Source organism: Bos mutus, chromosome 28, assembly GCF_027580195.1.
Source record: "Bos mutus isolate GX-2022 chromosome 28, NWIPB_WYAK_1.1, whole genome shotgun sequence".
NCBI classification, from domain to species: Eukaryota; Metazoa; Chordata; class Mammalia; order Artiodactyla; family Bovidae; genus Bos; species Bos mutus.
Window position 1 is genome coordinate 28,094,196 of NC_091644.1, and position 18,448 is coordinate 28,112,643.

General features: G+C 38.8%; 1 protein-coding gene across 4 annotated transcripts in view; it reads right to left on the bottom strand.

Moving 5' to 3' along the window:
• CABCOCO1 (ciliary associated calcium binding coiled-coil 1) overlaps nucleotides 1-18,448 on the bottom strand; it is a 168,468-nt gene that overhangs the window by 139,116 nt on the left and 10,904 nt on the right. For all 4 annotated transcript variants that reach the window (XM_005900670.2, XM_070364530.1, XM_070364532.1 and 1 more), the window contains exon 2: nucleotides 15,940-16,043. In XM_005900670.2, the coding sequence (XP_005900732.1) occupies nucleotides 15,940-16,043 (104 nt within the window). The remainder of the gene's footprint in view (nucleotides 1-15,939; nucleotides 16,044-18,448) is intronic.

Below are 18,448 nucleotides of genomic sequence, written 5' to 3' on the forward strand. Positions count from 1 at the left end.
AGATATTATATTAAGAAGAGGTGGCAAGAATACACAGAAGAACTATACAAAAAAGATCTTCATGACCCAGATAACAGCGATGGTGTAATCACTCATCTAGAGCCAGACATCAAGAATGAGAACTCAAGTGGACCTTAGGAAATATCACTACGAACAAAGCTAGTGGAGGTGATGGAATTCCAGTTGAGCTATTTCAAATCCTGAAAGATGATGCTGTGAAAGTGCTCACTCAATATGCCAGCAAATCTGAAAACTCAGCAAGTGGTCACAGGACTGGAATGGGTCAATTTTCATTCCAACCCAAGTAAGGCAATGCCAAAGAAGGTTCAAACTACCATACAATTGCACTCATCTCACAAGCTAGTAATGTAATGTTCAAAATTCTCCAAACCAGGCTTCAACAGTATGTGAACCATGAACTTCCAGATGTACAAGCTGGATTTAGAAACGGCAGTGGAACCAGAGATCAATTTGCCAACATCCACTGGATCACAGAAAAAGCAAGAGAATTCCAGAAAAAATATCTACTTCTGCTTTATTGACTACACCGAAACCTTGGAGTGTGTGGATCACAATGAACTGTGGAAAATTCTTAAAAGAGATGGGAACATCAGACCACTGGACCTGCCTCCTGATAAATTTGGATGGAGGTCAAGAAGAAACAGTTAGAACTGGACATGGAACAACAGACAGGTTCCAATAGGGAAAGAAGTACATCAAGGCTGTATATTGTCACCCTGCTTATTTAACTTATATGCAGAGTACATCATGCAAAATGCCAGAATGGATGAAGCACAAGCTGGAATCACGATTGCCAGGAGAAATATCAATAACGTCAGATATGCAGGCGATACCACCCTTATGGCAGAAAGCAAAGAACTAAAGAGCCTCTTGATGAAAGTGAAAGAGGAGAATGAAAAAGTTGGCTTAAAACTCAACATTCAGAAAACGAAGATCATGGCATCTGGTCCCATCATTTCATGCCAAATAGATGGGGAAACAATGGAAACAGTGAGAGACTTTAATTTTGGGGGCTCCAAAATCACTGCAGATGGTGACTTTAGCCATGAAATTAAATAACACTTGCTCCTTGGAAGAAAAGTTATTCCCAACCTAGACAGCATATTAAAAAGGAGAGACATGACTTTGCCAACAAAGGTCTGTCTAGTCAATGCTATGCTTTTTCCAGTAGTCATGTATGGATGTGATATTTGGAGGATAAAGAAAGCTGAGCACTGAAGAATTGATGCTTTTGAACTGTAGTGTTTGAGGAAACTCTTGAGAGTCCCTATCCAACCAGTCCACCCTAAAAGAAATCAGTCCTGAATATTCATTGGAAGGACTGATGCTGAAGCTGAAACTCCAGTACTCTGGCCATCTGATGAGAAGAACTAACTCACTGGAAAAGACCCTGACGCTGGGAAAGATTGAAGGCAGGAGGAGAAGGGGATGACAGAGGATGTGATGGTTAGACGGCATCACCGACTTGATGGGCATGAGTTTAACTAAGCTCTGGGTGCTGGTAATGGACAGGAAAGCCTAGAATGCTGCAGTCCATGGGGTTGCCAAGAGTCGGACGTGACTGAGCAACTGTAATGAACTGAACCTAGAAGGTGGACCATAGAGAGGATCTTGCTTTGATTTATGTCATTGTGTGTTCTGCCTATGTTTTCCTCTAAGAGTTTTATAGTTTCTGGTCTTACATTTAGGTCTTTAGTCCATTTTGAGTTTATCTTTGTGTATGGGGTTAGGAAGTGATCTAATTTCACTCTTTTACATGTAGCTGTCCAGTTTTACCAGCACCATTTATTGAAGAGGCTGTCTTTGCCCCATTGTATATTTTTGCCTCCTTTGTCAAAAATAAGGTACCCATGGGTGCTTGGGTTTATTTCTGGGCTTTCTATCTTGTTCCATTGGTCTATATTTCTGTTTTTGTGCCAGGGCCATATTGTCTTGATGACTGTAGCTTTGTAGTATAATTGGAAGTCAGGAAGGTTGATTCCTCCAACTCCATTCTTCTTTCTCAGGACTGCTTCAGCTACTCAGGGTCTTTTGTGTTTCCATATGAATTGTGAAATTTTTTGTTCTAGTTCTATGAAAAATTCCACTGACAATTTGATAGGGATTGCACTGAATCCGTAGATTGCCTTTGGTGGTATAGTCATTTTCACATTATTGATTCTTCCTACCCAGGAGTGTGGAATATCTCTCCATTTGTTTATGTCATCTTTGATTTTTTTCATAAGTGTCTTATAATTTTCTGTGTATAGTTCTTTTGTCTCCTTAGGTAAGTTTATTCTTAGATATTTAATTATTTTTGTTGCAATGGTGAATGGGATTGATTCCTTAATTTCTCTTTCTGATTTTTCATTGCTAGTATATAGAAATACAAGTGATTTCTGTGTATTGATTTTGTATCCTGCAACTTTGGTAAATTAAATGATTAGCTCCAGTAATTTTCTGATACTATTGTTATGATTTTCTATGTACAGTATCATGTCATCTGCTAACAGTGAGAGCTTTACTTCTTCTTTACTGATCTGGATTCCTTTTATTTCTTTTTCTTCTCTGACTTCTGTAGCTAGGACTTTCAGAACTATTTTGAAATAACAGTCAAGAAAGTGGACACCCCTGTCTTGGTCCTGATCTTAGTGGGGATGCTTTCAGTTTTTCACCATTGAGAATAATGTCTGCTGTAGGCTTATCATATATGGTCTTTACTATGTTGAGGTAGGTTCTTTCTATGGCTAGTTTTGAAGATTTTTTAATCATAAATGAGTGCTGAATTTTGTCCAAAGCCTTTTCTGCATCTATTGAGATTATATGGTTTTTGTCTTTTAACTTGTTAATATGGTGTATCACATTGATTTGCAAACACTGAAGAATCCTTGTATCCCTGGAATAAACCCAACTTGATCATGGTGTATGAGATTTTTGATGTGTTGCTGAATTCTGTTTGCTATAATTTTGTTGAGGATTTTTGCAGGTATGTTCATCAGTGATATTGGCCTGCAGTTTTCTTTTTTTGTGTTGTCTTTGTGTGTCTTTTTTTGGGTTTGTCTTTGGTGTCAGGGTGATGCTGGCCTTGTAGAATGAGTTTGGAAGTGCTCCTTCTTCTGCAATTTTTGAAAGAGTTTTAGAAAAACAGACATTAGCTCTTCTCTAAATGTTTGATAGAATTCTCCCATGAAGCCATTTGGTCCTGGGCTTTTTTCTTTTGGAGATTTTTGATCACAGCCTCAATTTCAGTGCTTGTAATTAGGTTGTTTTATTTCTTCACAGTTCAGTCTTGTAAGATTGAACTTTTTTTAAGAACTTGTCCATTTCTTACAGGTTATCCATTTTATTGCCATATCGTTGTCAAAATAGTCTCTTACAGTCCTTTGTATTTCTGCATTGTCGTTGTAACCACTCCTTTTTCATTTCTAATTTGTTGATTTGATTCTCCTCTCTTTTTTTCATGATGAGTCTGACTAAAGGTTTGTCAATTTTGTTTATCTTCTCAAAGAACCAGCTTTAAGTTTTAGTAATCTTTACTATTGTTTCTTTCATTTATTTTTCATTTATTTATGCTCGGATCTTTATGATTTCTTTCCTACTAATTTTGGGTTTTTTTGTTCTTTTTCCACTTGCTTTGGGTGTAAAGTTAGGTTGTCTATTTGATGTTTTTCTTGTTTCTTGAGGTAGGATTGTATTTCTATAAACTTCCCTCTTAAAACTGCTTTTGCTGCAACCCATAGGTTTTGAGTTGTCATGTTTTTATTGCTATTTATAGAAATTTTTTGATTTCCCTTTTGATTTCTTCTGTAACTGGTTGGTTATTTAGAAACTTACAGTATAATCTCCATGTGTTTGTTTTCTACATCTTTTTCTTGTAATTGATATCTAGTCTCATAGCATTGTAGTCAGATAAGATGCTTGATATGATTTCTATTTTCTTAAATTTACTGAAGTTTGATTTGTGACCTAAGATGTGGTCTATCCTGGAGAATGTTCCATGTACATTTGAAAAAGTGTGTTCTTCTGGATTTGGATGGAATATCCTGAAGATATCAATGAAATCCATCTCATCAAATGTATCATTTAAGACTTGTGTTTCCTTATTAATTTTCTGTTTTGATGATCTGTCCATTGGTGTGATTGGGGTGTTAAAGTCTCCTACTATTATTATGTTACTGTGAATTTCTCCTTTTATGTCTGTAAGTTTTTGCCTTATGTACTGAAGTGTTCCTATGCTGGATCCATAGATATTTACATCTTCCTCTTGGATTGATATCTTGTTCATTATGGAGTTTCCTTCCTTATCTTTTGTAATCTTTAAGGTCTATTTTGTCTGATATGATGATTGCTACTCCAGCTTTCTTTTGCTTCCCATTTGCATGGAATATATTTTTCCATCCTCTCACTTTCAGTCTAAATGTGGTTTGAAGTGAGGTCTGAAGTGACCTCACTTGAGGTTTTGACCTCTTGAGTTCTGAAGTGGGTTTCTTGTAGACATTATATATATGGGTCTTGCTTCTGTATCCATTCAGCCAGTCTGTATCTTTTGGTTGGAGCATTAAATCCATTTACATTTAAAGTAAGTATTGATATATATGTTCCTATTGCCATTTTCTTAATTGTTTGGGGTTGGTTTTGTAGATCTTTTTTCATCTATTTCTTGACTATATAAGTCCCTTTAACATATGTTGTAAAGATGGTTTGGTGATACTGAATTCTCTTAACTTTTGCTTGTCTGAAAAGCTTTTTATTTCTTTATCACTTTTGAATGAGATCCTTGCTGGGTACAGTAATCTTGGTTGTAGATTGTTCCCTTTCAATATTTTAATAACCTTCCATTCCCTTCTGGCCTGCAGAGTTTCTGCTGAAAGATCAGCTGTTATTTGTATGGGGTTTTCCTTCTATGTTACTTGTTGCTTCTCCCTTGCTGCTTTTAATATTCTTTGTGTTTAGTCTTTGTTAGTTTGATCAGTATGTGTCATGCATATTTTCCCCTGGGTTTATCCTATATGGGACTCTTTGTGGCTCTTGTATTTGAATGACTATTTCCTTTTCCATGTTGGGGAAATTTTCAAATATAATCGCTTCAAAAATTTTCTCATAACCTTTCTTTTTCTCTTCTTCTTCTGGGACCCCTACAGTTCAAATGTTGGTGCATTTGATATTGCTTGAGGTCTCTGAGACTATCTTCAGTTCTTTTCATTCTTTTTATTTATTTTGCTATTCAGAAGTTATTTCCACTGTTTTATCTTCCAGCTCACTGATTCATTCTTCTGCTTCAGATATTTTCCTATTGATTCCTTCTACAGTATTTTTAATTTCAGTAATTGTGTTGATTGTTTCTGTATGTTTATTCTTTAATTTTTCTAGGTCTGTGTTAGTTGATTCTCGCATTTTATCCATTCTTTTTTAAAGTTTTTGGCCATCTTTACTATCATTATTCTGAATTAATTTTCAGGTAGTTTGCCTAATTCATCTTCATTCATTTGGACTTCTGTGTTTCTAGTTTGTACCTTCATTTGTGTAGTATTTCTCTGCTTTTTTCATGTTTTCAAAACCTGACTATCTTTGAGGTCTCCTATCCCCAAGCTTCAAGGTTGAATTCTTTATTTTTGGTTTCTGACCTCCTAAAGTTGGTCCGAGGAGCTACCCCTCACCCAAGGTCTGGGGCAGCAACCAAGAGTGCCAGGCTGTGTCAACATAGTACCGGCCGATAGGAGCTACACCACATCTGAGGTCGGGGCGGTGGCCAAGAGGAACTACCCCATGTCCGAGGTCAGGGGCGGCGGCCAGGAGGAGCTACCCCATGATGGAGGTCAGTGGCGGCGGCGAGAGGAGCTACCACAAGCCCAAGGTCAGGGCGGCAGCCGAGAGGAGCTACCACAAGCCCGAGGTCCGGGGAGGTGGCCTAGAGGAACAACCCATGTCAAAAGAGCTGTGGCTGCATGGGTGCAGGAGGGCCAAGAGGAGCTACTCCATGTACAAGGTCAGGCGGGGCGACCATGAGGAGATACCCCTTGTCCAAGGTAAGGAGCAGCGGCTGCACTTTGCTGGAGCAGCCATGAAGAGATACCCCATGTCCAATCTAAGAGAAAGCCAAGTAAGATGGTAGGTGTTGTGAGAGGGCATCAGAGGGCAGACACACTGAAACCATAATTACAGAAAACTAGCCACTATGATCACATGGACTACAGCCTTGTCTAACTCAATGAAACTAAGCCATGCCGTGTGAGGCCACCCAAGACGGGAGGGTCATGGTGGAGAGGTCTGACAGAATGTGGTCCTCTGCAGAAGGGAATGGCAAACCACTTCACTTTGTTGCATTGAGAACCCCATGAACAGTATGAAAAGGCAAAATGATAGATAACTGAAAGGGTAACTCCCTGGGTCGGTAGGTGCCCAATATGCTACTGGAGATCAGTGGAGAAATAACTCCAAAAAGAATGAAGGGATGGAGCCAAAGAAAAAACAATACTCAGTTGTGGATGTGACTGGTGATAGAAGCAAGGTCCAATGCTGTAAAGAGCAATATTGCATAGGAACTTGGAATGCCAGGTCCATGAATCAAGGCAAATTGGAAGTGGTCAAACAGGAGATGGCAAGAGTGAACATCGACATTCTAGGAATTAGCGAACTAAAATGGACTGGAATGGGTGAATTTAACTCAGATGACAGTTATATATACTGCTGTGGGCAGGAATCCCTTAGAAGAAATGGAGTAGCCATCATGGTCAACAAAAGAGTCCAAAATGCAGTACTTGGATGCAATCTCAAAAACAACAGAATAATCTCTGTTCATTTCCAAGGCAAACCATTCAATATCACAGTAATCCAAGCCTATACCCCAACCAGTAACAATGAAGAAGCTGAAGTTGAATGGTTCTATGAAGATCTACAAGACCTTTTAGAACTAACACCCAAAAAAAGATATCCTTTTCATTATAGGGAACTGGAATGTAAAAGTAGGACGTCAAGAAACACCTGGAATAACAGGCAAATTTGGCCTTGGAGTATGGAATGAAGCAGGGCAAAGGCTAATAGAGTTTTGCCAAGAGAACGCACAGGTCATAACAAACACTCTCTTCCAACAACACAAGAGAAGACTCTACACATGGACATCACCAGATGGTCAACACTGAAATCAGACTGATTATATTCTTTGCAGCCAAAGATGTAGAAGCTCTATACAGTCAGCAAAAACAAGACCGGGAGCAGACTGTGACTCAGATCATGGACTCCTTATTGCCAAATTCAGACTTAAATTGAAGAAAGTGGGAAAACCACTAGACAATTCAGGACTGATCTAAATCAAATCCCTTATGATTATACAGTGGAAGTGAGAAATAGATTCAAGGGATGAGATCTGATAGACAGAGTACCTGATGACTATGGATGGAGGTTCATGACATTGTACAGGAGACAGGGATCAAGACCATCCCCATGGAAAAGAAATGTAAAAAAGCAAAATGGCTGTCTGAGGAGGCCTTAGAAATAGCTCTGAAAAGAAGAGTAGTGAAAAGCAAAGGAGAAAAGGAAAGATATAAGCATCTGAATGCAGAGTTCCAAAGAATAGCAAGGAGAGATAAGAAAGCCTTCCTCAGCAATCAGTGCAAAAAAATAGAGGAAAACAACAGAATGGGAAAGACTAGAAATCTCTTCAAGAAAATTAGAGATACCAAGGGAACATTTCATGCAAAGATGGGCTCTTGGTGATGGACAGGGAAGCCTGGCATGTTGTGACTCATGGGTTGCAAAGAGTCAAACACGACTGAGCAACTGAACTGAACTGAACTGAAAGTTGGTCCAGTGGCTTGTGTAAGCTTCTTATAAGATGAGATTTGTGCTGAGTTTTTCGTTTGTTTGTTTTTCCTCCGATGGGCAAGGCTGAATGGGGTGGCAATCCTATTTGCTGATAACTGGGTTTGTATTTTTGTTTTGTTTGTTGTTTAGATGAGGGGTTCTGCATAGGGTGTTACTGGTGGTTGGGTGATGCCAGGTCTTTATTTACGTGGTTTCCTTTCTGTGAGTTCTCACTATTCCATACTCCCTAGGGTTAGTTCTCTGGTAGTCTAGGGTCTTGGAGTCAGTGCTCGTACTCCAAAGGCTCAGGGCTTGATCTTTGGTCAGGAATTAAGATTCCACAACTGGTTTGTTATGGCATTAAGTGAGATTAAAACAAATATCCAAAAACGAGAAACCAAAGATGAACCCCAGACAAATAGCAGTTATTAAATCAGGCAAATAATAATTAACATAATGGAATATACACATACACATATAAAGCCATGAGTAAACTGAAAACAGTCCAACAAAAATCAAGAACAGTAGATTGACCTGGCCAACCAAGTAAATAAAAAATTATATTTACCAGTTACGAACAAAACTAACTAAAGCACAAACTGGAAAACAAAACTAAAGCAAGGTGCCAAGTGTGTTATAAAACAATGAAAACAAAACTAACAACTATGTTGAGAGGAAAGGAAAGAAAGAATATATATGCAATGTTAAATAGAGGTAGATAAATAAGATTTATATACATTAAAGATTAACTGCAAGGGGAAAAGAACAGTAGGAAACAAAGGAATAAATGTAGTAAAATATAATAATTTTTTTTAATTAAAATTATAAAAAAGAGAAGAAAAAAAAAGGAGGAAAGAAAGAAAAAGAAAACTCCACAGAACTGCAAAAGCCCCACGTACAGGCAGAGGTTTATAGCAACAATAAAAAGTGTGACTGAATATACACATAAACATACACCCATAAGCAAAATCTAAACAGTCCAACAAAAATAAAGTACAGTAAATCAACCCAGTTAACAAAGGAAACTAAAAGATTACATCTACCAGAACAAAATGAACTAAAGCACAAATTGTAAATCAAAACTAAAGTAAGGTATCGACTGGGGAATAAAGCAATGAAAATGAAACTAACAAAATGTTGAGAGGAATGGAAATAAAGAAAAGAAACAAAGAATAGATATGAAAAGTTAAACAGATGAAGAAGATTTACATACATTAAGGATTAACTGCAAGGGGAAAAGAACAGTTGGAAAGGCAAACAAAGGAACAAAAGAAGAAAAAAAATAATAGGTTTGAAGAAATGAAAATTAAAATTATAAAAAGAGAAAAAAAAATAACAGAAGAAGAAAGAGAAAAAGAAAAGTCCACAGAACTGCAAAAGCCCCATGTCCAGGCAGTGGTTTATAGCAACAATAAAAAGTGTAACTGAATATACACATATACAGATACACTCATAAGCAGAATCAAAACAGTCCAACAAAAATAAAGTACAACCTATTGACCCAGCAAACAAAGGAAACCAAAAATTATATCTACCAGAACAAAACTAACTAAAGCACAAACTGGAAAACAAAACTAAAGCAAGGTGCCAACTGGGGAATAAAGCAATGCAAATAAAACTACCAAATATGTTGAGAGGAAAGGAAAGATAGAAAGGAAAGAAAGAATAGACATGCAAAGTTAAACAGAGGTAGATAAAGAAGATTTATATACAGTAAAGATCAACTGCAAGGGGAAAAGAACAGGAGGAAAAGCCAACAAATGAATAAATGTACAAAAATAATAATAGGTTTAAAAATTGAAACTAAAGAAAAAAAGGAAAACCCCACAGAACTGCAAAAGCCCAATACAGTGGCAGTGGTTTATAAAAGCAATAAAAAATGAATCTGAGGGAAAAAAAAAAGCTCAAGAGCTGAATTAGATTTCATAGTGAAAGGCTGTTGTTGAATCACGCGAATACACTGGGATTCTTGGCCCCCAGAGGAGAAGAATTCAATCCGGGGCCAGAGATGAGGCTTGATCGCTCAGAGCTTTTGTGTAATAAAGTTTTATTAAAGTATAAAGGAGATAGAGAAAGCTTCTGACATAGGCATCAGAAGGGGGCAGAAAGAGTACCCGCTTGCTAGTGTTAACAATGAAGTTATATACTCTCCAATGAATCCAAAGAATGTCTGGAGGTTGTAAAGACCTCACCAGACCTACTCCCATAATTTACATTTTAGGATAACAGAATTAGCCAGAAGCTTTAATCCAGAGACTGTCCTTAATCCAGAGGCTGTCCTCAGGCAGGATACATTATTGTTATATAATCCTAAGGAATGTAGAGAAGGAAAAAAAGTTTGTCCTTTCTTCCTCCTTGAGAATTCCAGACCCCTCTCTCCTTGGGGACCCCTAGACTCCTTATCAACCTGCCTAGGAAATGACTCTCTCAATAGTGCCAATAAAATCGACAACTAGAACATAGGGGGAAAAGGGGGGAGAGGGGAATCCAAAAGAATTTACAGAGCAAGTCAAAACATAAGAATAATAAATGTTTTTCTTGAGTCACTGCTATCAGAGTCCTTTCCCTCACTGGGAGTCACAGTCCACCTCACCTCCCTAGGACGCCCTCCAACACTGTGCTGATCTCTAGACTTGCTGTGGGGGCAGCTCAGATTCTAATCTGGTGCTACTCCTGTGTGTTCTTGCCTCCAATGTCCACGGCTATCAGTACTAGCGTGTTTTCTTTTGTGGGAGCTCTCAATGATCTTTTATATGTGTCCATAGGCACAGAGTCTGCCTAGTTGATCGTATGGATTCAGTCTGCAGCTTGTACAGCTGGCGGGAAGGTTTTGGGTCTTCTTCCTTAGCCACCCTTCCCCTGGGTTTCAACTGTGGTTTTATTTCCACCTCTGTATGAGGGTCGTCCACTGGGGTTTGCTCCTGAGGCTGCCCTGGAGGACTCGGGTTTGCCCCTGTGAGGTGTGGAGGTGGTGCAGCTGCTTGGGTCACAGGGGTTCTGCCAGCACCAGGTACTCAGGGGAGTTGGTGGCTAGGGCAGCAGGAAATATAGTGCTCTAGAGGGTATGGCAACCAGTATTGGCCAATACACTCCAGTATTCTTGCCTGGAGAACCCCCTTCCCTGACAGAGAAGCCTGGCAGGCCACAGTCTACAGGGTCACATAGAGTTGGATACTACCCAGGTGACCTTGCCTGCACAGATGCAAAGCTTTTTATGCCTGTGGCAGCTCTGCCCCAGTGAGAGTTGAGCATGAAGGTAGTGCAGCTGCTTGGCTTGTGGGGACCCTGGCGGTGCCAAGTGTGCAGGGATATGGACTGCTTCCGCCGCAGGAGTACGGCCCCATCAGAGTCTTTTTTTCAAGCTTTTTTTTTTTTGGCTGGCAATAAGAAAGCCTCTTTGGCTAGTCTTTCTCTGTAGCTCTGCCCATTCAGGCACTTAGAGGGCTCCCTTGCCTTGGGTCCTTCTCTGTTGTTTGGTGCATCATGCACATAGAGGGGCCGCCCTAGCTGGGTTCCTACTCTGTAGATCAGCATGTCAGGCACTTAAAGCAGCAACCTGGGTGGGGTCCTGCTCTGTAGTTCAATGTATCAGGCATTTGATGGGCCAGCCTCTGTATTGTTCAGCTGCCAATGCTAGTGTGTGGAGATAGAAAGGCTATGGTGATGGCTCCACCCCCTATGTGTGACTCAGCAGTATCACCTTGCTTCCATGGCTGCCTGGCTTTCCTCCACAGGCATTTCCCATCACAATCTCCTCCCTTACCTCCCCTCAATCTGTCTCTCTGCAATCAACAGCAGCCCCTGCCCTGGGATTGCTCCACACTACCAGCTGCTGCGCCTTCCAGGGAACCCTTGTCCCTTTCTGGGGTATGTACAGCTGTGGCAAGGACTGTTTGATTCTCATTCCATTTAGGCTTCCATAGATCAGCTGTTTCACTCTCAGCCTTAAATGTTTCTCCTCCGACTCAGACAATTGCCCCTGTGGGGACTGGATGCCTGCTTCAGTTCCCCCACACGCCAAGGGCAGGTCCAGTCCTACTAACACTCCTATTTCCCCCACTAGTTCCTTCGTCCTACCGACTTCTGCATTGTTCTATATATTCTTTTCCTCTTGTCAGGTACTCCTGTCTGCTCTCAGCTGGTGTTCTGCATGCACTTCTGTGTCTAAAGGTGTACTCCTGATGTAGCCGTGGAGAGAGATGAACTCCACATCCACCTACTCCTCCGCTATCTTGTTCCCCAGGATTTATTTTTTACTGTAGTTTCTTGTCTTAGTCCTGCTGCTGCTGCTAAGTCATTTCAGTCGTGTCCGATTCTGTGTGACCCCATAGACAGCAGCCCACCAGGCTCCCCCGTCCTTGGGATTCTTTAGGCAAGAACACTGGAGTGGGTTGCCATTTCCTTCTCCAACGCATGACAGTAAAAAGTGAAAGTGAAGTCGCTCAGTCGTGTCCGACCCTCAGCGACCCCATGGACTGCAGCCCACCAGGCTCCTCTGTCCATGGGATTTTCCAGGCAGGAGTACTGGAGTGGGGTGCCATTGCCTTCTCCACTCTTAGTCCTAACAGCTCTTTTTAAACATATTTTATAATCTCTTTTTTATCTCTTGTTTTATGGAATCAGTGTCCTCTTTAAACATTAGCTTTGTCTAACGATTTTTTTTGTTTCCGGAAGTTGGTTTCCTTCCAAATGTATTCTTCATTTGCAATCTGCATGTTATTTTTTCAATTAAATATCTGACCTAAATAGCTGCATGTGTCCTTTGCTTTACATTTTTATTGTTTGAATGTTTTAACTGTATATTAATAGACAACTACCTGAGAATATTTTGGTGAAATCTCCTTGAGGTCCTTCCACTTTTGCTCTCTTTCCCTAATGTGTCCTCCATTGCTTTCCCTAAGTACCATTCGAATCTTAACCTTCAACTTGAGCTGCAGGCTAAATATTTAACATTTCTATTCTGTTAGTTATTTCACTCCAAAGGAAACTGTGCAGGGAGACACTGGGAACAAGATACAGCTGTGGTTTGAATGTAAAGTTTCCATGCATTTTACTGGCAAATTTGTAAGCTTCTCCTCTAGGGATAAGGAGAGGGGACAGAGAGAATAGTGAGATGGCCACTGATGTAGCACAGGAGAAAGTAGGGAAAGAAAAAGATGCTTAATAGTGATTTAGGAAGTTTTGCTATAGTGATAGGTGATGTAACTACCTACTTATCTCACCAAGAATTTCAGTAAAAATATTACATTATTCTTGTATGCTCTTGAAATTGGAATCTTTCATTTTTTGAATATGATGACATGCAGAAATAAGCCTTAAGGCAAGAGCTGAACAGCTCATGGAAACCAGTTATAGAAAGGTTATTAAAAGATCACTCCACATTATTTCTATGTTTAAATAGTTATTTTCAATTTAGTCTCTCTCTTTTAAGGGATTTGCATGGATCTGTAAATAAAATCAGGGTTACATGAAAACATGAATGACAGCAGTTAGGAGATGAGAAATGTACCTAGATATTTATCCTTACTTGAATTATATTCCAGAAATATATTTTAATATTACTTTAAAGTTTCATTTGATTGGTTGCTTTTATGGAGCAAAATTTTTAATGTTAAAAGGTAAGGGAATGTGCTGATGTCCTATAATTTATTTAAGTAGGTTTATAGCTTTGCAGGACTTCCCTGGTAGCTCAGACAGTAAAGCATCTGCCTACAATGCGAGAGACCTGGGTTCAATCCCTAGGTTGGAAGATCTTCTGGAGAAGGAAATGGCATCCCACTCCAGTATTCTTGCCTGGAAAATCCCATGGATGGAGGAACCCAGTAGGCTACAGTCCATGGGGTCGCAAAAAGTCGGACACAACTGAACGACTTCACTTCACTATAGCTTTGCAGGGGCTTCCCTAGTGGCTCTGATGGTAAAGAATCTGCCTACAATGTGGGAGACCTGGCTTGATTCTTGGGTCAAGAAGATCCCCTGGAGAAAGAAATGGCTACCCCCTCCAATATTCTTGCCTGGAGAATTCCATGGACAGAGGAGCCTGGCAGGCTACAGTCCATGGGGTTGCAAAGAGTCAGACAGGAGTGAGTGACTAACACTTTCATTTTCTTAGCTTCCTAGATTGTATGATTTTTGGCATACTTTTGCCAGTTGGTGACAGGATACTTCAATTATATCTTTGTCATTTTGAAAGGTATATAATCCTGACTTATAATAATGCTATTTTAAATGGAAAGTAAATGACTGATTGCAAATATTTCAGGATTACTGTTAAAAAAATCATGTAAAAAAAAATCTCAAGAAAATTACTCTGCTAAGAAATGGTTCCTGGCATAATACTGATGTCATTTATCCAAAACTGATGTCCTATAATCTGAGATTACTTCAGGTGAATTCTATTAATCAGATGGTCAATGACATATCCTGAAAGAATGACCTTTTAGGTCAACCTGCTGTTTAGCTTGGGTTGTTTCTATGTTGCTAACTTCTGTATCACTCCTTGAATCATTTACTTTCTCCTAGATCTCACCTCTTAGAGATGAAAAATACTTTTAGAAATTAGATATTTAACAAAAAGAGACAATAATTGAAAAAAATTGTCAAAAAGATTGTTATATAAACAGTACGGTTAAGATGTGATGAGAAATACATAAGTCTAAAAAGCATTTGTGTAATAAGTTTTATTAACTACTTTTAAACAATATATTTTATTTACTATTAAATACAATAAAATTATAAACTATAAACTATATTAAATGTGTCATTTACATCATATTACTCTATCTGCCTAGTATTAAATATCTATTTTTTACATTTCAATAACAACATTTGGGGTTACCTAGAAGTCCAAAATAATATGGTTGACTTAAGTAATCAGTGAAATTAGTACAATAAATGAATTTTTCTAATTAATTCTGGTACTAAAAAATAAGAATTCCCAAAGAGTATCTGTTTCTATAAAAATGGTAAAATGACCTTGAAATTCTTACTTGATATCTATGAAATTTTTAATTGACTCATATTTCTAAAGATGCAGATAGTAAGCTGTATGGCCAAATCACAGACCACCAAAATTTCTAGCAGGATTTGAAGGCAGTGGAGGTGAAAAGCATCTCAGGAAAAGGCCTGTCAGTGTCATTTGCCTGCTCTTAATATGCTTTCCCTTCTCAAACTTCTCCTCCACCCAGTAAATTTGTCATATTTCCTTCTCAGCCGTAAATCACCTCTATTCTGTAGTATTTGATATTATGATCTGCAAATGATAACCACTGACAGAGTCATTTTCTATTTGCCATTATGGTTTACAACACTCTGCTCGCATCCAGATGACTGGCCTACAGAAATCTTACCCTGGAACATTACAGTCCAGAACACCATCACATCATTACCACTCCCCATATATTACAGCTAATCAGGCTTCCATTATTAGAATGAGATAATTAAAATGAATGTTACTAAAAACACCATTTAGGCATTTGTGTGGTGAATATATCTGAGTATATCTAAGAGTTCTAAGTAAATGATCTACTGTAGAAATCAATGGCTTTAAAAATAAGATGTACCTGTATTAGAACTGATGCCTATAGATTCAGTTATATTACCATATTTAAACAAAATGTATGAGATTACAATACTTAGTATAGCTTCGTATCCAATAAAAATCACAGGTGGATGGCTAATATTCAGGATTACCAAAATTATACATGTATTGACTATTAATATTACAGAAAATACATCTTACTCTTGTCATGATGAGACGGAAGACCTAGAGGTTCTTATGTATACTGTCAGTTTTACAAATGAAAGAGAAAAGAAGATGTCATATGCTAATGGTTGCTTTTAACAATAAATCCCTATTCTCTGTTAAGATAACAAGTTGGTTTGAAATCCACTTCTCCCATAAAGAAGACTGCTGAGCAGTGCAAAAAGTCAGTTTGAGAATTTTTGTGTTCCAGAGTCTGGAGATATATATATATATATATATAGATAGATAGACAGATAGATAGATATATGTATCCGTGCACAACATAGTAACACATATTTTGAAAAAAGGTTTAAAATGTGTAATAACATATTATGCCATTTATAGATGCAGAACTAGAACTGTTCCACATTTGGTTGTGATATCAAAGTACTTACTGTTGAACTCCATCTACATCCTCTGCTAGCATTTCAGTGATCTGGGCAACTGAAAGAAAATCTGGAGACAGAATCTTTTCATGTTCCTGGAATTCAGCATCTTTCTACAAAAAAAAGTGGAATAATTATTTCAATCACATTTCACATATTAATCCTAATAATACCAAAATCTGTTCTTACTTTTGTCTACTGCTATCAGGAAAAAATTTTAAAGTAATGGTATCTCTTCTACAAAGCTGAATGGTTAGTCAATCTGTCTTCTGTGCATATTTAAAACTGGGTGATGGTTTTCAAATAACAAACATTTTTGAGTATCTATATATTCCTCTTTGAACCTGGGGTACAAGAGGAGGCAAAGACAACAAAGACTTGTTACCCAAAAGAAGCTCAACATCTTGTGGAAGGAACAAACAAAAGGTGAGTTTAAAACAAGAAAATAAAATTATAAGTGAGCCATAATAAAGGTGTCATTCAGGACCTCCCTGATGGCTTAGTGGATAGGAATCTGCCTGCCAATGTAGGGGACACAAGTTCAATCCCTGGTCCAAGAAGGTTCCATATGCTGCAGAGCAACTAAGCCCATATGCCACGGCTGCTGAAGCCTGCACGCTCTAGAGCCTGTGCTCCACAACAAGAGAAACCACCACAATGAGAAGCCGGTGCACACACCTAGAGAGTGGCTGAGCTTGCAGCAACTAGAGAAAGCCTGCAGAAAGCAACAAAGATCCAGCACTGCCAAAAATAAGTAAATAGATTAAATTTTAAAAATAGGTGTCATTCAGTCTAAAGGAAGGAAGGGACAAGGACAGGAACAGAACAAAGAAAGTCTAAAGAGAGGAATAGATTTTCGGAGCATGAATGTGGATAGCGCCCCAGGTGAATGAATCAGCAACACCAAGGTGATAAATCCAGGACAGCTGGGTACCAGTTCTGTGAATATCAGTAATTCACAGTGGTGCCAAGCATACACACAGGGTACAAGTTGAACCTAAGTGGAAGGTGGGTGTTGGGAAAATATCACAGGCGATCTTAAATAATTTAATAAACATTTACTAAGCGATTACAAGACACAAGATATTGCACAAGTCATCATACATATTTTGGACCGTGGCTGTTGGAAGAATGTCAGGTTGAAGAGTCTGTTCTTAATAATATAGGCAGAAATGGACTGTGAAGTTTTTGAGCAGTGAAATGACAAAATAAAACTATGCTTCAATGAAGGGTAATCTGTAGCAGGGTGAAGGAAAGACAGGAGCAGAGCAAGGATAAAAAGGAAGAGTTAAATGAAAAAATTATTAGAACAGTTCAGGAATGAAGCATTGGCTGCACTGGGCTCCTAGCAGTGTGCATGAAAATGTATAAAGATAAATGCAACATATATATGGGGGACTAAAAAGAGGAAAGAATGAATGCAGAGTCTGAGTTTCTGAAATAGGTGACTAGAAGAAAAAGGTGATGAGACTCAGGGCCTCCAAAAGCAAATATGCCCCCATGCACGAACCAGACAAAAGAATCCTCTCTGGGTAGAGTATTAAAAGATATGTCTGACACAGCCCTGTACCCAAGTGTACCACTTGTGAACAGAATAGTTCCACCTTCTGCTCAATCCTCAGCTGAGTCCTTTTGTACAGAGTACAATCCATAAAAATATACATGACACTCTTATTGGGCTTCCCTGATGGCTCAGATGGTAAAGAATCTGCCTGCAATGTGGGAGATGCGGGTTTGACTCCTGGGCGGGAAGATCCCCTGAAGAAGAGAATGGCAACCCACTCCAATATTCTTGCCAAGAGAATTCCACAGACACAGTCCATGAAGTCACAGAGAGTTGGACATGACCGAGCAACTAACACACAAACACTCTTATTACACCAAAAGAAATAAGAGATTTAGAAGATGATGCTAGTTTTAAGAAGGCAAGATGATGAGTTTGGTTTCAGTGGTTGAATTTTAGGTGGAATATGAATAGCAAGAAATGTTTCGAGATTAACTAGAAATGCTAGAGTCACAAGGTCAACTTTACAGATATTGGTTTAGGAGTCACTGCAAGTATGAGAATGAATGAAACTGCCCAAAGTCAAGAGTATAAAGAGAACTGTGAATGGGGGATGGAAAAGGAGACTGAGAAAGTGGTAAGACACCAGGAGCTTCATGAAAATCGAAGACTATGAGATTTACACCAGTCAGAATGGCCATGATTAAACAGTCTACAAATAACAAATGCCGGAGAGGATGTGGAGAAAAGGTAACTCAAACATGGTTGGTGGGAATGTAAATTGGTGTAACCATTATGTAAATAGTAGGGAGGTTACTCAAAAAATTAAAAATAGAGTTGCCATGAGTGTATGCTCAGTTGTATCCAACTCTTTATAACCCTATGAACTGTAGCCCATTGGGCTCCTCTGTCCATGGAATTTTTCAGGCAAGAATACTGAAGTGGGTAGCCATTCCCTTCTCCGGGAAGACTTCCTGACCAAAAGAGCAAACTAATACACTCCATTCAGTTCAG